This window comes from Acipenser ruthenus, chromosome 33 (genome assembly GCF_902713425.1).
Source record: "Acipenser ruthenus chromosome 33, fAciRut3.2 maternal haplotype, whole genome shotgun sequence".
NCBI lineage: Eukaryota > Metazoa > Chordata > Actinopteri > Acipenseriformes > Acipenseridae > Acipenser > Acipenser ruthenus.
Window position 1 is genome coordinate 10158907 of NC_081221.1, and position 18228 is coordinate 10177134.

The 18228-nt window shown below is 41.1% G+C and overlaps 1 protein-coding gene across 1 annotated transcript in view; it reads right to left on the reverse strand.

The window, feature by feature from the left end:
• Nucleotides 1–16778, reverse strand: part of LOC117433491 (integrin beta-3-like) — a 70968-nt gene extending 54190 nt beyond the window's left edge. Inside the window, exon 1 of the mRNA XM_034055792.3 lies at nucleotides 16611–16778. Coding sequence (XP_033911683.3) covers nucleotides 16611–16671 — 61 coding nt within the window. The 5' untranslated portion in view covers nucleotides 16672–16778. The remainder of the gene's footprint in view (nucleotides 1–16610) is intronic.
• Nucleotides 16779–18228: the final 1450 nt, after the last annotated feature.

Here is an 18228-nt window from a genome sequence, read left to right on the forward strand (position 1 = left end):
CTAGATACAAAGTTAAAGACCATGTCATGCCATATAAACAAAGGACAGTATTGGCATTATGAGATCAAAAACATGTGAGAGAATTAATTCCTTAAAGGAATTACCGTAACTAACATTTCAGTTAGTTACGGTAAGTTTGACTTTGTTTTTATCTTGTTTTGTTGTCTCATACCACACTATAAATAAACAAGCAGTAAACATCTAAACGTCATTCAAGATTGAGTTTGATTGCAGAGCTTAAATGGGGTATCACACTTTAGATCGAATCGTTGGTTTAGATCAAGTTTTATCATGTCAAACGAGACTTGAACTTTAGAACTGAGCAAGCAAGCCAATACAACGCCCTTATAAAAGTTATGATAATCACAACTCCATGTGTGACAGCCAGAAGTTTGCCACAGATATTCCCAGTGCTGTTCCTGTGTCCTCTAATATTCAGTGCTTGTCCATCAGTGAGCATGTGGCAAAGCAGAGACTGCACATGGGGTGTGTGTGTGTGTGTGTGTGTGTGTGTGTTCTTTTTTGACCTGAAAAAAGAAACAAGGACCAGGGGTCACAAATGGAGATTAGATAAAGGGGCATTTAGAACAGAAAATAGGAGGCACATTTTCACACAGAGAATTGTGAGGGTCTGGAACCAATTCCCCAGTAATGTTGTTGAAGCTGACACCCTGGGATCCTTCAAGAAGCTGCTTGATGTGATTCTGGGATCAATAAGTTACTAACAACCAAATGAGCAATATGGGCTGAATGGCCTCCTCTCGTTTGTAAACGTTCTTATGTTCTTATGTTCTTATCTGTGTGAGAGTTTGGTGGCTGGTGGCCATCTTGGTGAAGTAACAGCCTTGAGTCAAGATGGCCACCATTTGCACAGCCACATTGTATGATTGTTATTTGCTTAATTGTTTGATTGTGTGATTGGAAAAGTGTGGAATGTTTGGATTGAAGAATGGGAAAAGTTTTGAATGTGGCCAGGTGGCGATTGGATGATTAATTGTCAATCAACCTCTTTACTTGTTTTTGTTTGAAAACAAAAGTGCGCGAGAGCGCTGAGCTGCAGTTTCTGTGTCTAGGTCCATTATTTCAAAGGCGCAGATCAGCCTTGATTGGGGGCTGTATGCCACAGAGTACTGGAGGAGGATAAACACTAAAACCTCATTTTAGGAGAATAAACAGAATGGCCAGTGCAAGCTATAGCCTGCTGCCTCTGTAGCCAGAGGGCTCTGCTGCATGGGCTTGTACCTGGGAAATGAAATAGGGCATGTAGACTTCTGTTTATTCACATTAGAACCAGATTGTTGTTTACCTAGTAAGAGCTAATTAACACTGTTGCCAATATCAACGGTTATATGAGGAGTAAATGTCTGTGCCATTCACTTTAATTGGGATACAGTTTGGATTAACAAACGTCCCAAATTATCCAAAATCACAACACAGCACTGTGCCACTGAATTACTGAATCTGTTGATGTCAAAATAATTAAATAACTAGATACCAGCAAATAACAGATTTTTTTTTTTAAATGACCTAAAAACATGTGCGAAAGATTGTTAACAGTTCTCAAGCTATACAGCTATGGCCTGTGTTTTGCATCACCCTCTATATAGAATGAGTATCAACAAATAAAACAAAGACTAGACACGACATGTACAGTACAGATTAAGATCAATTAGTGACAGTTTACTGTAGTTTACCAAATCAAGTAGTAATATCTAAAACACTAGACACATTCTGACCTAAGGAAGGTTCATACAGAGCAAATGTTTTCTGGAAAGATATGAACCTCAGTGATCTCGTAATAATGCATTGGTCCTTTCATGGTTATTAGATTTGAATGAATGCAAGATATTCTCCAAAAAATATTCACTCAGGACAACCGAATATGAAAAAGGTTCACGCTTGTTGTACTAATTGCTAAATGGTATTAATTATATACAGTAGTGAAATGTATTATTGTATTTCATTTTGAATTATATTTCTTTTATTGGATAATAGTCTTTTACAGCACTGGGGAATCCACCTATATTGCATCAGCCACTTAATTGTGGTTGATATATAAGTGGTTGATACATTCAAGCCTTTTACCACACCTCTGTGCTTTATGATGCTTGCCTATGCTTTACCATTCTTTCATTATGCTTTATTACACTTTCCTATGCTTTTACTGTGGTAAACTTCTAGCGCCCACCAAGTGCTGTAAAATCCAGTTGTGGTTTATCCCAGTAGGGTATAGGTTTTTCAAATCACACCTAACGATGTAATTGCACGTACAGCAGGTTTGGATGCAATCGGCATGGTCCCAGAAACTCACTTTCCTAATAAATACCATAAACAGCTCCAAGTTTGATCCATCTTGATGGGATAAGTTGAGAAACAGGTTTGACATTTTTCTGCAATGATTTCTGAGAAAATAAAAAAAAAACACAAACTTGTGCATACCATTTCAAACACGGTTTCTGCAACTATTCTCTTACACAACACCAATGCAGACATAGCCTCTCCCTTGCTGAATGCCCAAGGCCACCTGGAGCATATCATTCCTGTCTCTTGTCTGAAGCTTATCATTGCTAGTTTCCACTGGTAATGTACAAAGTGATGAGGCAATTGTAGGAGAAATGTGGCCAACAAGCTATCCACGGTCATGACACAGCAAGTGGAAGGTTGTAATTGAGAAGAAGTGCATTAGGTTTCAGGGGCGCCTGAACATGACAGAAGTTAAATTCTTCTGCACAATATGATTCTAAAAAAAAGCATTACGAGCTGACTATGAAAGCTCTGCAGTTTTGAATCAATCTGAAGAGGAGTTGATAAAGTCAATCCTAGCCAGTATTTCTAAAAGCATAGCAATTGAGTAGAGACAGACATAGGATCATGGCAAATGCGTAGTATAACCCTGGGAAAAGCATGGGAACACTGCAAAATTAATGTGCAAAAACTTTTAGAAGGATTAAATGTAAATACCAATTCAATTTTTCTTTTTCACAAAAGCCTACTGAAAAAACAATAATCCAATCGAAACCGTAATGCTTTAGGTCACAGGGGTGCTTTAAACCTCTGAGTTTAAAAAGTCACCAGGATGTGATAGCTGTAACAGAAAATAATACACAAGAAAGATACATTAATTAAGAAACAGCGATATTCCAGACACCTGTGGCTCTAGGCAACTTGCTTAAAAATGTCACCTACACAAATAAAATAAAAAATAATAATAATAATAATAATAATAATAATAATAAAATGATTCACAGTTGTGTTCTGGTAATATTTATGATTTGCCCATGATCAGAATTTTCATAGACGAAATAACGATAAAAACAAATCTGGGAGATTATCATTGTATACAAAGTGATGCTGTGAGTGAGGCCACTGGTCTGATTATACAGATAGATTCTGATTCACATACACTGTTATTACCAATTGTTTTTTATTATCACTAAATATGCAAACGTTTTGTCATGAAGAGCAACTAACTAATCCCAGGGCTTGAAGGACTGAGCTATGAAGAAAGGCTGAAACAACTGAATCTTTTTAGCTTATAACAAAATCTTAAAAGGAGTTGACATAGTGTGAAAGGGTGGACCGAGTGGCCATGGTCAGGCAGGAAACACAAACAGCAAAGTGCTGTTCACGTGCTTGACAGCAAACTTTTATTGACAACAAACAAAAAGTTTAAAGAAAACATTTAATACATACAACACCTGTATACCTGTAGCTGTATACTAAGGAGTCACAAGTACTGCTACACCCTCCACCTCTCTTACGGAGGAGCTACCAGGTCTGGCCTGGTTTCACCAATAATTGCCTGTCCAATCCCAGGTCTCAGCTTCCTTCACATTCCTAGCATTCTTATCCAGGGTAGCTGAGTCATGTTGTTGAGGCAGAATCACTTAGATTCTTTAACATCCAACTTGACAGTGTTCTGAGACCAATCAGCTATGGAACCAGATGAGCTTAGATGGGCCACATGGCTTCTTTGTGTTTGTACATGTTATGTTCTTTAGTAATTTCCCATTTTAGTTTATTTATACAATGAAACCGAGACAGAGGCATGACAGTGAAAAGATTTCTATCAAGGCAAGCACACTGCTCGTATTACAGTCACTGCTCGTCACTTCAGAAGTAAGTGTTTCTACTCAGGTTGTAAATACAGTAAGTGAGTTATTCCTAGCTGGAGGGCCTTAATTAATTAGGGAGAAACAATGGGATGGTGTTGGTCTGAGGTTTTAGAATGATGTGTAGTGCATTTTAACACTATCACTCATTATATATCATAGCATTTTCAGAGCATTATGATATGTCAGTTGCTTTTAGTAATAGAGCTGACAAGATTTCAACAGGATGTGGTTCTGAGAGCAGCAATGGCTGTTCTGCACCTGGGGTCTGCAGGCATCAATGTTAGTCACTTAATTGCAAACCCTCTGGCATTGTTGTCTTGTCTTTTATGTTTAGTGTTCTGTGTTTCCGGTTTATTCTGAATTTTACCGAAAAATTACAGTATTGGTTATAGTATTTATGTTTTTTGGTTGTGTTAACATAGACATACAGTCAGCACTCGGATATCCGTTACCCAGATACACGTAGGTCACGTTTTACCGCCCTTGTATTAAGAATAAAATCTTAGATCTATTTTTAAAAAGTGTTTTGTTGGAAGTGTGATTTGGTATGATAATGAGTATATTTTTCAAATTGTCATGAGCCACCCACGTTTGTACAGAAAAATAAAAACCCTGCTGAACAAAATGAAGTCCTTGATCAGGCTTGGGTATTCGACTGTACAAGAAAATGTGTTGCGGATACTGTGAATTATTGCCATGATCTGGTATTTTGGGGAAGTGAAAGATATCAAAGTTGATTCAGTTGCTCTAACCAGGAGTACTGCAGTCAGCACTCGGATACCCAGATACACGTCAGTCGTGTTTTTCCCCCCTTGTATTCAGAATAAAATCAATGCCCATTATAAATATGTAACAAATGAATGCCCGTCACACATGATTTCCAACTCCGTCACCAGTATTCTGATACAAAGCCCATCTCTTCAATGTTACAATATACTTGTTTATCCGTCAACAGTTTTCTGATACAAAGCCCATCCTTCAATGTTACAATGTACTTGTTTAACCGGCACAGCCCGCTGTTTTTTTTCTGGCATGGTAAATCAGTCTGTCTGTATTATTGTGCAGTTACACAGCGCTTCCTCCAAAAAACAAAGTGAAAGAGAAAAGCTACGGTAATGTAAAAGTTTATCAATAAACAGTTTTGGATACTGTGATGATTTTTTTTTTTTTTTAATCTGTGATCTTTAGTTGATTTTGTAAATTTTCATTTGCAAGTGAACTGTGACATTAGGGCCTTATCTAGCACGATATTTTGCAATTGTGAATACTGATTTTGGATACTGTTTTAATTCTGGATTCTGGTGTTTTTTATTTTTATTTTTCAATCGTTTGCTAAATTGCATTGCCTTTTACATTTTACGCAGTTCTGTGCACAGGGTAACTTTTTGATTTAATTTTGCTGTTGGGTCGTTAATGGGGAATTTTACATAATGCTAGTACAATGCATACTGGATTTAAAAGTATACACTTTATTACAGTCCATGTGTCGTCTATTTTGGCAAGTATAGTACATCTAAATGGAAGCCTACTTACTTTAAAACACTGTCCTTTCAGCTATGTATTTTCTGACTGTTATGTTTGTTTGATGTTCTGTTTCCTGCTTTGTTTTGTTGTGTTTTGGAAGTCAGTCAATGCTGTGTGGTTGCTAGGTTACGTGTTGCCGGATGTTGTGAATGTGTGTCGTGCTTGCAGGGATGTGGTAAGTGAGAGTGGTTGGGAAAACGGATGTGACGGGCGACTGATGGTAGAGAGGATACTGTAAACAGCCAGAATAAACCAGCAACGTGTTTAAGACTACAAACACTGTTTTGCGTCCGTTATTGCAATATAACATTGGCGACGAAGATGGCGGAATTTTCGTTTACTCCACCGCCTCCTTTTTTGGCTCTGCCTGGCGAACCGCCGGTTCCGTGGGCTCGCTGGTTGGACTCGTTTAATACATACCTGCTTGCTATGGGCTTGGAAGACGTGGCCAACCCGCGTAAGCGTGCTATACTGATACACTGTCTGGGCACAGAGGGACAGCGCGTTTTCCTGACACTGGGTCCTGCCTCGACTTTTGATGAAGCAGTCGGGGTTCTCGCTGCACATTTCGGAGCCGCTCAGAGCGTCCTCATCCGCCGGTTTAAATTCCGACAACGGAGCCAACGGCCTGGTGAGTCCATACTTCAGTATATATCTGCATTAAGAGAATTAGCGCTGCCTTGTAAATTCGGTGCACTGCACGATGAGATGCTTAGAGACCAGCTTATTGAAAAGACTTCCAGTACACAAGTGAGAGAGAGGTTATTATTGGAGGCTGATGATTTAACATTAACTCAAGCACAAAAAATTGCCACCCAAGTAGAAGCAGCTTTTATCACTGCACAGAAACTGACAGAGACATCCTCACCTACTACAGCTACAGACTGTGCAGTTCAGAAAATGCTGCAGCCTCTTAACCCATTAGACACTTCAGCCCTCGCAGTTCAACAAGCGCAGCACCGCCCTGCACGTTCCAGGCCACGTTGTGGGAACTGTGGGTCCACCAGGCACGAGTCTAGAGCCACTGACTGCCCTGCCCGGGGCCAACGGTGCAGGAATTGCAGCAAATTGAATCACTTTGCCAGGTGGTGTCGCTCCACCTCAGTTTCAGCATCTGATCAGCCCCAGACCTCGTTCTCAGCTCCGGCTACCATTCATACTGTGCTCTTAACCCCATCATGTTTTAAAACATGTGATATATATCTCAATGACAAGTGCATTCCTCTGCTCTTGGACACTGGGGCTAAGGTTTCTCTCTTAAATGTTGACACATACAGGCAGTATTTTTCCAGCCTGCCCCGGCAACACTCCTCCACTGCCCTCAGCGGATACGGACATGCCAAAATTGATGTTCTGGGTACATTGGAGCTGTCGGTACGCTATGGCACCAGGCATGTGCCTACATTCACATTCTACATTACAAGAACTGGGGCCAACTTAATGGGCCTTGACTTGTTTACCAGCCTTGGATTTTCTCTGACAGATTACAGTGGCACAGAAATATTGCAAGTCTCCACTCCCTGGCAGCAACAATGGCCAGCACTTTTTGACGGTTTGGGCATTCTCTTTGCCTTCATCCACCAGCCGAAAGTGGACCCCACAGTGACACCGGTCATCCAGCCTCTGCGCCGCATCCCACTTGCCTTGCGGGACCAGGTCTCAACAGAACTGCAACTCCTGCTGGACGCTGGGATTATAGAGCCAATTAACGCATCCCCCTGGATCTCCAATCTTGTCATAGCGAAAAAAAAATCAGGGGGAATCAGAGTTTGTGTGGACTTGCGCGCTGTAAATAAAGCAATCATCCCTGACAAATATCCGCTACCTACAGCCGAAGAGCTCACTACCCAATTCTACGGTTCCACTGTCTTCAGTAAATTAGATTTACGCCAAGGCTACCTCCAGGTTCCCCTTTCTCCAACCAGCAGGGATCTCACAGCATTTGTCACACACACTGGGGTTTTCCGTTACACACGCATGCCGTTTGGACTGAGCTCTGCACCCAGCTGTTTCCAAAAAATTATGTCATCTATCTTTGCAGGCATTCCAGGTGTGTCCTTGTACTTAGATGACATTGTGGTGCATGGTCCCAACACTGCAGTTCACGATCAGCGCTTGCTCCAAGTGTTCCAAACACTCACCCAGAACAACCTAACGCTGAATGGTGACAAATGTCTTTTTGCTGTGCCCGAGATTGAGTTTGTGGGTTTTAGACTCTCAGCCCATGGGATTTGTCCCCTCCAGTCCAATGTGGAAGCCATTCACCGCGTTCCTGAGCCTAAATCTGCTTCTCAGCTTGCCTCATTCTTGGGAATGACAGCTTATTATTTACGGTTCTTGCCACAGTACTCTGCCACCACTTCCCCGCTACGGCAGCTTCTGAAGAAGGAGGCCCCCTGGGACTGGACCCCGGCCTGCCAAGCAGCTGTGCGCATGCTTAAAAACCAGCTCACCACAGCCCCTATTCTGGCTCATTTTGATCTCCTTAGCACCACTTTGGTCACATGTGACGCATCGGCCACGGCAGTGGGGGCTGTTTTATCCCAGATACAAGAGGGTGTGGAGAAGCCTATAGCTTTTGCTTCCCGTGCTTTGAACCCCACAGAACAAAAATACTCAGTGGGAGAGAGAGAAGCGCTAGCTTGCGTCTGGGCATGTGAACGCTGGCACATGTACCTGTATGGTCGGGCGTTTACTCTCAGAACAGATCACCAAGCACTCACAGCTCTGATGTCTACTTCGGGCACGGGACGCAGACCACTCAGATTGTACAGATGGTCAGATCGGCTACAGCAGTACAATTTTCAGCTCCAGTTCACCCCGGGGCGAGATAATGCAGTGGCTGACCTCTTATCCAGATCAGTTGTAGCGCTTGAGCAGGGATCCCAATCAGAAGACACTGAGCAAGATCTGATTCAGATGCTTCACGGACCCCTGCAGGACATGGTGTCCCTCCAAGAGCTCCAGCAGGCATCGCAGAAGGACCCTACCCTCCGCACTCTACGTTCCTATATTACAGACGGATGGCCACGGCAGGTATCTGGCGAACTGCAACAATTTTCCAGGATTAAAGACGAGCTGTCCTGCTGGAATGATTTCTGTGTGGCACGAGGCCACCACACAGTGGTGCCAAGTGCTCTACGTGCACGGGTGCTGAATATGGCACATGAGGGTCACCTGGGCATCGTCAAGTTTAAACAACGCTGCCGGGACCTGGTGTGGTGGCCCGGCATTGACCATGATATCGAGATTCTGGTCAAAGACTGTATGGCCTGTGTGGTCAGTGGCAAGTCGGGACTCCCTGCCCCACCGCCATTGCAGCCAGTTACCTGGCCATCTCACCCCTGGGAACATCTGCAGCTGGACATTTGTGGTGAAATACATGGTGTTCCCCATCATCAGCGTTATTTAGTGGTTGTCTATGACCTGCATTCTAAATGGCCTGAGGTCGTCCCCACTGGGACGGTCACCTCCCAGACTATAGTCCACATACTGGACACACTGATTGCACGCTGGGGTTTGCCACGGGTCATCACTACAGATAATGGTCCACAGTTCATCTCGGATGAATTCTCTAGTTTCCTCAGCATCAACGGCATCAAACACATTCGTACAGCAGTCTACCACCCCCAATCTAATGGGGGGGTGGAACGATTTAATCAAACACTCAAAAATGGTATCCGGGCACATCTAGCTCAAGGCTGTGCCTTTCAAACAGCCTTACTGCAGACACTTATGCACTACAGGGCCACTCAGCACTCAACCACAGGGGTCTCACCAGCACGGTTGATGACAGGACGTGAATTGCAACTTCCATTGGACAGGCTACGACCCCCGGGGACTGTTCCTACTCCATCTACTGCACGCACTGTCGTCCAACGGAGCCAACAGCGAATGAAACAGAGGTTCGACAAAAGGCACAGGACAAAGCCACCTACAATACATCCTCGTGATTGGGTTCGAGTTAAGCGGCCTCACAGAGGTAACAAGTTGCAATCCTTCTGGTCTCCACCACTTTGTGTTAGCCGACAGCTGGGACCAGCAACCTATCTGCTCCAGGATGGCTCCCGGTGGCACGCCAGTAGGATGAGGAAAGTACTGTCACCTGAAACCCAGTCAGAGACCCAGTCATTCAGCCAGCTGGGAGCCTCCTTCTGTCCCGTCAGGGTCAGCGATGATACTGTCATAGCAGGTCCTGAACCAGCAGGACCAGTGCAACATCCTCCAAGAGTCCGCCAACGTCCTCTGCATTTACGGGACTTTGAGACTTCATTCCACACCTGAACTTGGTGGGAAAGGGGGGAAAATGTTATGTTTGTTTGATGTTCTGTTTCCTGCTTTGTTTTGTTGTGTTTTGGAAGTCAGTCAATGCTGTGTGGTTGCTAGGTTACGTGTTGCCGGATGTTGTGAATGTGTGTCGTGCTTGCAGGGATGTGGTAAGTGAGAGTGGTTGGGAAAACGGATGTGACGGGCGACTGATGGTAGAGAGGATACTGTAAACAGCCAGAATAAACCAGCAACGTGTTTAAGACTACAAACACTGTTTTGCGTCCGTTATTGCAATATAACACTGACATTGTATCTTTTTTGTGTTCCCTGAATAAACTGACAAGTGTTTGTCTTTTACTGCTGTGTTATTCCCCCAACTTGTGCGCTAACAAACTCCAATGAAAGAATCTATGAAATATCCCTCTAGATGAAAAACAAAACTAACAGGAGTACCGTCTTCAAATAGTTCAACATTCGAGATAGATTGCTGTCAATATCCTGCCTTGATCCTGCAAAATCAAATCTTCCATGAATGATCTACCATCATCATCATCTCCCTATACAGTTCCTCAAACCCAAGTGTAACAGGGGGAGACCTGTGCTGACTCTTCTGACGTGTTCATAGTGCTGCAGGGAGAGGGCAGCAGCTCGTCAATATCCGCCTGTCAGTCATGGCAATGACACGGAGAGGTGGGAGAGTGGGTGTGCGGGCTTTCCTTCTCTCTGAGTGGCTGAGAGGCGGGTCTTGGGGGAATTGCTGGCCCTATAAGTTAACATTCTGCTGTTCCCTCAGGTCTGCCCTCCGAGACGTAAAAGGTGTGCGGAAGCGCTGGAAGAAAATCAGCCGGGACGAAAATCCCAACAAGAAAAATAAATAAACAAATAAGTAAAAGAATTAGCAGGGAAACTCTTGGGCAGCCCCGGTAAAGAGTGTATAGCAGGCTGAGGGAGCCGCTAGTGTAGGACGGAGACCCGGGCCGTGCGGGTAGCGACGGTTGGGGTGAAGCTGCCGAGCGCAGCACTTTTTATTTGTAGTTTTGTTTACTGTGTTTTGTTTTCCCTGTTCCTTTCGCCTTTTGATTAGTGTTTTGTTTGAAACTCTGTACCCTATACCGCCCCGGTATAGTTGTGGCTCTGTCGCTACCATAGCTGGTACGGCAGACCACAGACAACAGCGCCCTCTGCGGGTTGAAAAGAAATTAAGCTCTCATAATAAAACTGGGCACCTGTGCGGTGTTTCGGAATTATTTCTCTGTGTCCTGTGTGTCAGTGAATTACCCACCACCCTTCCACACAAAGTCATATTTTTTTGTGTGTGTGTGTGTGTGTGTGTGTGTGTGTGTGTGTGTGTGTGTGTGTGTGCAGGGCAGGGGGTTGCTTGAGTGGTAGGGGGCAGGTTACAACGTGCTAACCTACATACATGTCAAATCAAATGAAATAATCAGATATGCGTCACACTCATTTAATCTTCACTGAAGTCAACATTTTATATTTTATTTAAGTTACCAATAGGTTTTAAAATTTAACTTGTTCAGTAACTTGTTCACAGTGTGTTCATAATGGTTATTCAAGTAATCAGTCTACATCGGTTTGATTTCTACAACTTATCATTCAAACCGGAGATTTACTGCTGACATTGACAGACAGCATTCAGAGGTAGGGTTGTCAACTGTCCCCATAATTCTGGGACACTTTTGCCCCTTTTACACTGGTACACCCGAGCCCAGCCAGCCTGGTACCAAATGACATGAAATGAACGTGCCAAGTCGCAGAGAATAGAGAGGAGGGGTATGGCAAAAAAGGTAATGTGCTTTTTTTCCTCATGCTTTGTCGTTCATTTGCATGCAGTATGAACTTTCTAGCCTAAAATTAATAATAATGATAATAAGAAAATAACCATGAAGTCATGCTTGAATATGTTGATTATTATAGCTCCATACAAAGATGATCAATAGTTTTCGGCATTATTTTATTTACGATTAACTTATTTATAAAACGTTATTAAAGCCATAGGTCTTGTCTAATGTAAGTTAAAGGAGTTTGATTATTTCTGTTTAATACTTAACAGAAGGGCACAAATTAAATCAAAACATTGACTCGCTGTCAAATAATTACATTTAGTGAAATCAACAACAAAAAAAAATACAGTGCAAATCCCTAATACTTTAGTTTTACCACTGTTAGACAACTTCAACGACACTATACACTGAAAAAAGAAACTTAAACATATAAAATAAAGGCAAAAGCAATAAGGTTACAGAAGCAACAGTCAAGATGCACCAGCGTGATGACGAAAGTCAATAACCCCTCCCACGGCCTGCTTCGGCCCCGAGCCAGATTCAGATATGTTATCGGGCTGGAGCGTCACGGTACGGGTCAGCTCGGGTCGGGTATATTGCCATTGTAAAAGCACCCGACCCGTGTGTCAGTATAAAAGGGGTATTTAAGACAGGTCAGATTTTTCAACTTGCCTCTCTAACCGCAAATGAATTGATTTTATTGAACATGAGTGAGTGAGTGTGAACTACGTGAGATGTCGCTAAAGGAATTGAATTGTTCTGCTAACTTGTTACTAAAAGAGCACACCTGTCTGGGGGTGGGAATTACTTCCTGTGTGCGTACTAATTTGCTGTATTTGTCTGATTGGCGCGGGACAGTGAGAGGCAGGAAGAAATATTAAATAAATAGAAAGAGTGCGGGTGAGTGCGAAATTCTCTATAGCGATGGAATTGCACAATTTTGATAGCTATTGTTTACCATATAAAATTTCAAGCAAATACAATTTTTAACACATGTTGTATGATGCTCTCTGGATAGAATCACCACCACAATTAAACAATTAAACACATTTATGGAAGCCGCTCATGCAATTCACACTCACTTGTTGATTTAAAATCGATTCATTTGTAGTTTAGAGGTTAAAAAACCTGACCTGTCTTAGTGTCTCAGAATTATGGGTCCAGTTGGCAAGCCTATTCAGAGGGTGTGTACTAGAACAGAGTTTTGTTTTCATCAAGCAGAAAACGACCTAGTGCTGGACGAAAACAGGGGTACGGTGTTATTAGTAGGTGATTCAATTATATGCTATGTCGACAGTGATTTTAGCTGTAAAGATCCCGTAAATAGGGTTGTTACCTGCCTCCCTGGAGCAAAAGTAAAGGGTATTGAATCACGAGTGCACAGATTATTAAAATCACAGAAAAGAGTCCTGTGGTCATTGTACATGCTGGTACAAATGACATAAGGAACAGGGAATCTGAGATTCTGAAAGAGGATTTTAAATCCTTAACAAGACAACTGAAACGGTTAGGATGCAGAATAATTCTCTCAGGTCTCCTACCTGTTGTTGGTGGTGGGGATGAAGTATTCAGTAGAATTAGGGCCTTAAATACTTGGCTGGCTGATTGGTGTGTGCAAGAAGGGCTGGGATTTATTAACAACTGGGATTGCTTTTGGAAAATAAATATTATAGGAAAGATGGACTGCACCTAAATAGGTCAGGGGCAAGCAGGCTAGATGATAACATCGAACACCACCTAGCAAGTATTTAAATGAGGAACTGGGGACGGGAATCTAAAGAGGCATGTCAAATTCAGGTTAAAGTATCGCTGAGTAAACACAGAGGTGTGCGCTACAGTGACCTTCGTCAAATTCCTATTACTCCTGCTCAATCACATGCTCTTGATTGGACCAATTTACGACTAGGTTTATTTAATGTCAGGTCTCTGTCTAATACGGCTCTGTTAATTAGTGATTTTATTCAGGATTACAACATTGATATTCTCTCTTTAACTGAAACATGGCTGATTGAGGCTTCTCCACCTAACTATTCTTTTTTCCAGAAAGCTCGCTCTACTGGGTGGGGAGGTGGACTTGCTAATGTTTTCCATAGTGGACTTAGAATCAAACAGGAATTGATGAAGGTTATTCATCTTTTGAAGTTTTAACCTTGTCACATATGTAACTGAGATGGATTTACCAGTGAGCAGGAGGATGATGGGAAATGTAGTTCTGAGAGGTCCATGCAGGTACATGGGAGGCCATCTTGAGGCAGAGAATGCAATTTGAAAGTTTAAAAAAGTGGTCAAAATGTAAAAAAAATCAAAACAATACACACACCTTACGTAAACAGTTGTAGCAACACATGGGAACATGTAACACAATAAAATAAAAAGATCCTTATGTGCCATTTAAGGTAGCTGTGGTAAAGCCTATGCTTAAGAAACACAATTTGGACCCTAAAGTCCTCAATAACTATAGGCCAATCTCTAGCCTACCTTTCTTAGATAATAATGGTAGCATATATAATGAAAACAGCAAGGGACCTAGAATGTAGCCCTGTGGCACACGACAGACAACTTCAGATAATGCTGATTTTACCTCCCCAATAGAGACGAACTGAAACCTATTAGAAAGATAAGATTTGAACCAGGATAGGACAAGGCCTGTTTTCAAGACGATTCAGTAGAATGGAATGGTCTACAATATCAAAGGCAGATCAAAAAAGAATTAATACTGATGTAAAGCCTGAGCAGAACATTCACAAGTCTGACAAGTTAACTTACAAGGCCCTGAATGGATTAGCACCTAGTTATTTGCTGGAGTTACTGACCCTGTATCTTCCAAACCGCACTCTGAGATCACAGGATGCAGGGCTGCTGGTTATTCCTAGGGTCAACAAAAGCAACATGGGAGGTAGAGCGCCTAAATTATGGAATGCTCTGCCATCATTTGTCAGGGAAGCTGGGACCATTACAGTTTTCAAGTCAAGACTAAAAACGCACTTTTATAAAATGGCTTTCTTATCTTAGTGGTTTTTAATGTAACTTTAAAATTGCTGCTTTTGTATTATATGTATACTGTTATTTAAATGGTCTGACTGTGGCAGTTGTATGTGTGGCATGCTATACAAATATATTGTGTTTTTTCTGCTATGTACTGTACAGTGCTTTGCGATACCTTTGTATAAAAAGTGCTATATAAATGCAATAAATAAATACAAATAAATAAATCCATAAATCCGATCCATTTTTTAATATACAGACATACTTCTGCCATGCCTTAAAGAGACTCAGAAAACATATTTCTGCCCTCCTCCACCATTTTCATGGGGGGGAGGGGAGAGGGGGGAGTCCCCCCCCCCTGCCCCCGCAGTTCTGCAGCCTGTGATATAATGTATCCAAAAATAAAACGATTCCATTGTCGTCTGGCAATATTTATGATTTCATAGATGAAATAACGATAAAAACAAATCTGGGAGATTATCATTGTATACAAAGTGTTGCTGTGAGTGAGGCCACTGGTCTGATTATACAGATAGATTCTGATTCACATACACTGTTATTACCAATCAAAATCACCACAAAAATACAAAAATAAAAGTAGTTTAGGCATTTTACATCCCTGTTATATCACTTAAAATAACACACATGACTTCAGGTCCAAATAACCAATCATTAAACTAATTTTATTAATTAATAGGCTACTGTTTAAGAACACTAAGGGGTATTTTAAGCAAGCGGTTTACTTTAAATTGTTTTTTTTCTGTGGCTGGGTAGAATTTTATATATATATATATATATATATATATATATATATATATATATATGTATATGTATATATATACAGTAGTGGACAAAAAAATGGAAACACCATAGTAAAGTCACTTAATAGGGCGTTGGCCCACTATGGTATCCTGCTCTGTGGAGTTCTCGGCGGACCGTTTTTGATGAAACTGGCTGCTCGCGCCCCAGGTTGAAATTTGCAGTCAGTTGATCTGCAGCTGCTCGCCCGTTTTACCTTGCACTTCAAATTAATGCACGGATATCACGATCCTGGAGTATGCGCTTCCACCCACTGTTGCCCTTTGCTGATGAAGTCTTTCCCTCAGAGTTCCATGCCGACATCACCTTAGACACCTTGGTCTTGGTCACTGAAGCTCCTGCCAAGCGCGCCCCAACAATCACCCCTCTTTCAAAGTCACTGAGGTCTCCTCTTGCAGCCATGCTAGCCATGATTATAGGCAACCAGGGCTGTCCAGCATTTTTATACATCACCCTAAGCATGCTGGGACGTTATTTGCTAAAAATTAACGCATGAGCCACACCTGTGTGGAAGCCCCTGCTTTCAATATACCCAGGTGTTTCCATTTTTTTGTCCACTACCTGTGTGTGTGTGTGTGTGTGTGTGTGTGTGTGTGTGTGTGTGTGTGTGTGTGTGTATGTGTCTATATATATATATATATATATATATATATATATATATATATATATATATATATATATATATATATATATATATATATCAGACGTATTAATAAATGTTCTGATTTTGCACCAAGCAAGATAAACTATTTTTCTAAACTTATTTTTGTATTAGTTTTGATTCATTAAACGAATATATATTTTCATATTCATTGTTAAAAAGTTAAAAACAGACATCATTCAACTAAATGTTACAGTATATAGAATAAAACTTATAACAGTGCTTAACACAATACAGTTACGATTTATCACAGCGCATAACACTGTCAAAAAGTTATCAAGAGCTACTTTGGAATTTTAAACACATACATGTGTGCTTCTCGCAATCACAAACCTAAACAACAAAACAATAACACCGTGAACACGGGGTACACCAACCCCAATGTGTTATTAAAACAGGAAAATTCTTAAACAGTGATGAAAAGATTGGTAAACTTACCCCAAACTTCAGAAACAACGAGTAAGAGCACAGAAAAGACCCAGAAAGTCCTACTGAACATCTTAAACGTCTTTTTTTCAGTTGTGGGTCGACTCGCTCTCTTTAAAATATGAGACGCAAAAAAACAGTCCACTCCTCTGCTTCAGCCCGGAGAGGGTGAATAACGCATTCACAAGTTAGAATGTTAATTCCCTCCGGGGAGGTATTTGGAGTTTACTCAGCGGCGAGTCACCGCAAGAAGGACAGCCCCGCCTGTCTGACATTTACACACCATAAACTATACCTTAACAATAACAAATAACCCTAAAACACCAACACTAAAACACGTGTAAAAACGTAGGAATCACAATTAAAAACGACTTTTGTAACTTTTAAGACCGAACAGTTTACTGTATAATTTGCTTTGAAAGTACAGTTTATCACACATACAGCTTTGAAGTAAATGATACTAACTATTTCTGGGTTAACAGTTTTGTCTAAAAGTTTACTGTATGTAAATTAAGTTAGCACTAGGTGTGTGCTGTTGTAGTATATTATTATTTAGATTTAAATGCCACACCTGTACGTTTATTGTTGTTTTCATAATAATAATAATAATAATAATAATAATAATAAAAAGTTACTTGAAGAATGTTTTCAATATTCTATTTGATATATTTTGGATTTCAATTTCATTTGTATCAGAAAACACGTCTCATTTTGGACAATATTTAATAATTATTTGGTTATGTATTTCGCAATTTCGTCGAAATACAGATTTAAGTAATCTGGAGATCGTTTCTATATGCACATACGCTATTGTATCGGGCAAGTACCATGTCGGGACGAGAAAATACTGTAGCGTTTCTAAAACGCACACACTCTACCTAATCGTATTACTTATTGTAGTCTATCAATACCAACTTACTTGGTGGATAAATAAGACAGGCTTTAAACCTTAAGAAACATGCTGTACTAATATATGCAGTGTTGTATTTAAAGCATTAACAGAAATATTTACCACAGAGCATCGGCTCATAGGGATTTTAATAGAAGATGCGTGCCCAGCATTTGTGACGTGGTTTCAGTTGAAGACATTTGCCAAGTACAATTTAAAGAGGGAGTAGGTAGGCCTATATCCATAGCCTATATTTTTTAATTACTAGTTCTTTTTTTTAATCCAGCATTTGCTATTTTATTTTTACCTTTTTTTTCCTAATTCAAGGCAGGCTTTATCTGTATCAATTATTTTGGAATTGCATACATTCAATGCAGATTGGCGTCTCGGGGGTGCAAAATAAAGAGACCAAGAGGTACAGGGCTCTTGGGAATCATCTTTCTCCTCTGTAAGAGTGAAACAACTCGTTTAGTAATAGATATACCAAGCAAGAATAAAATGATCTTGTGATGCAATTCTACATACACACATACGCTATACAGGACAAACATACAGATATTGCAGGGGCGTAGTTAGGGTACAATGGGCCCTCCTCCCCTCTCACATTCACCTAAAAGTTGGTTTCTTATTCCAAAGCAAGATGTTATTGCTGTAAATAAAGAAATGTATGCACTCACATATTTCAGTGGTTTCTTCCTCGCTTTTAGCTCGGCGAAAACATCAATGATTTGACATGTTCAG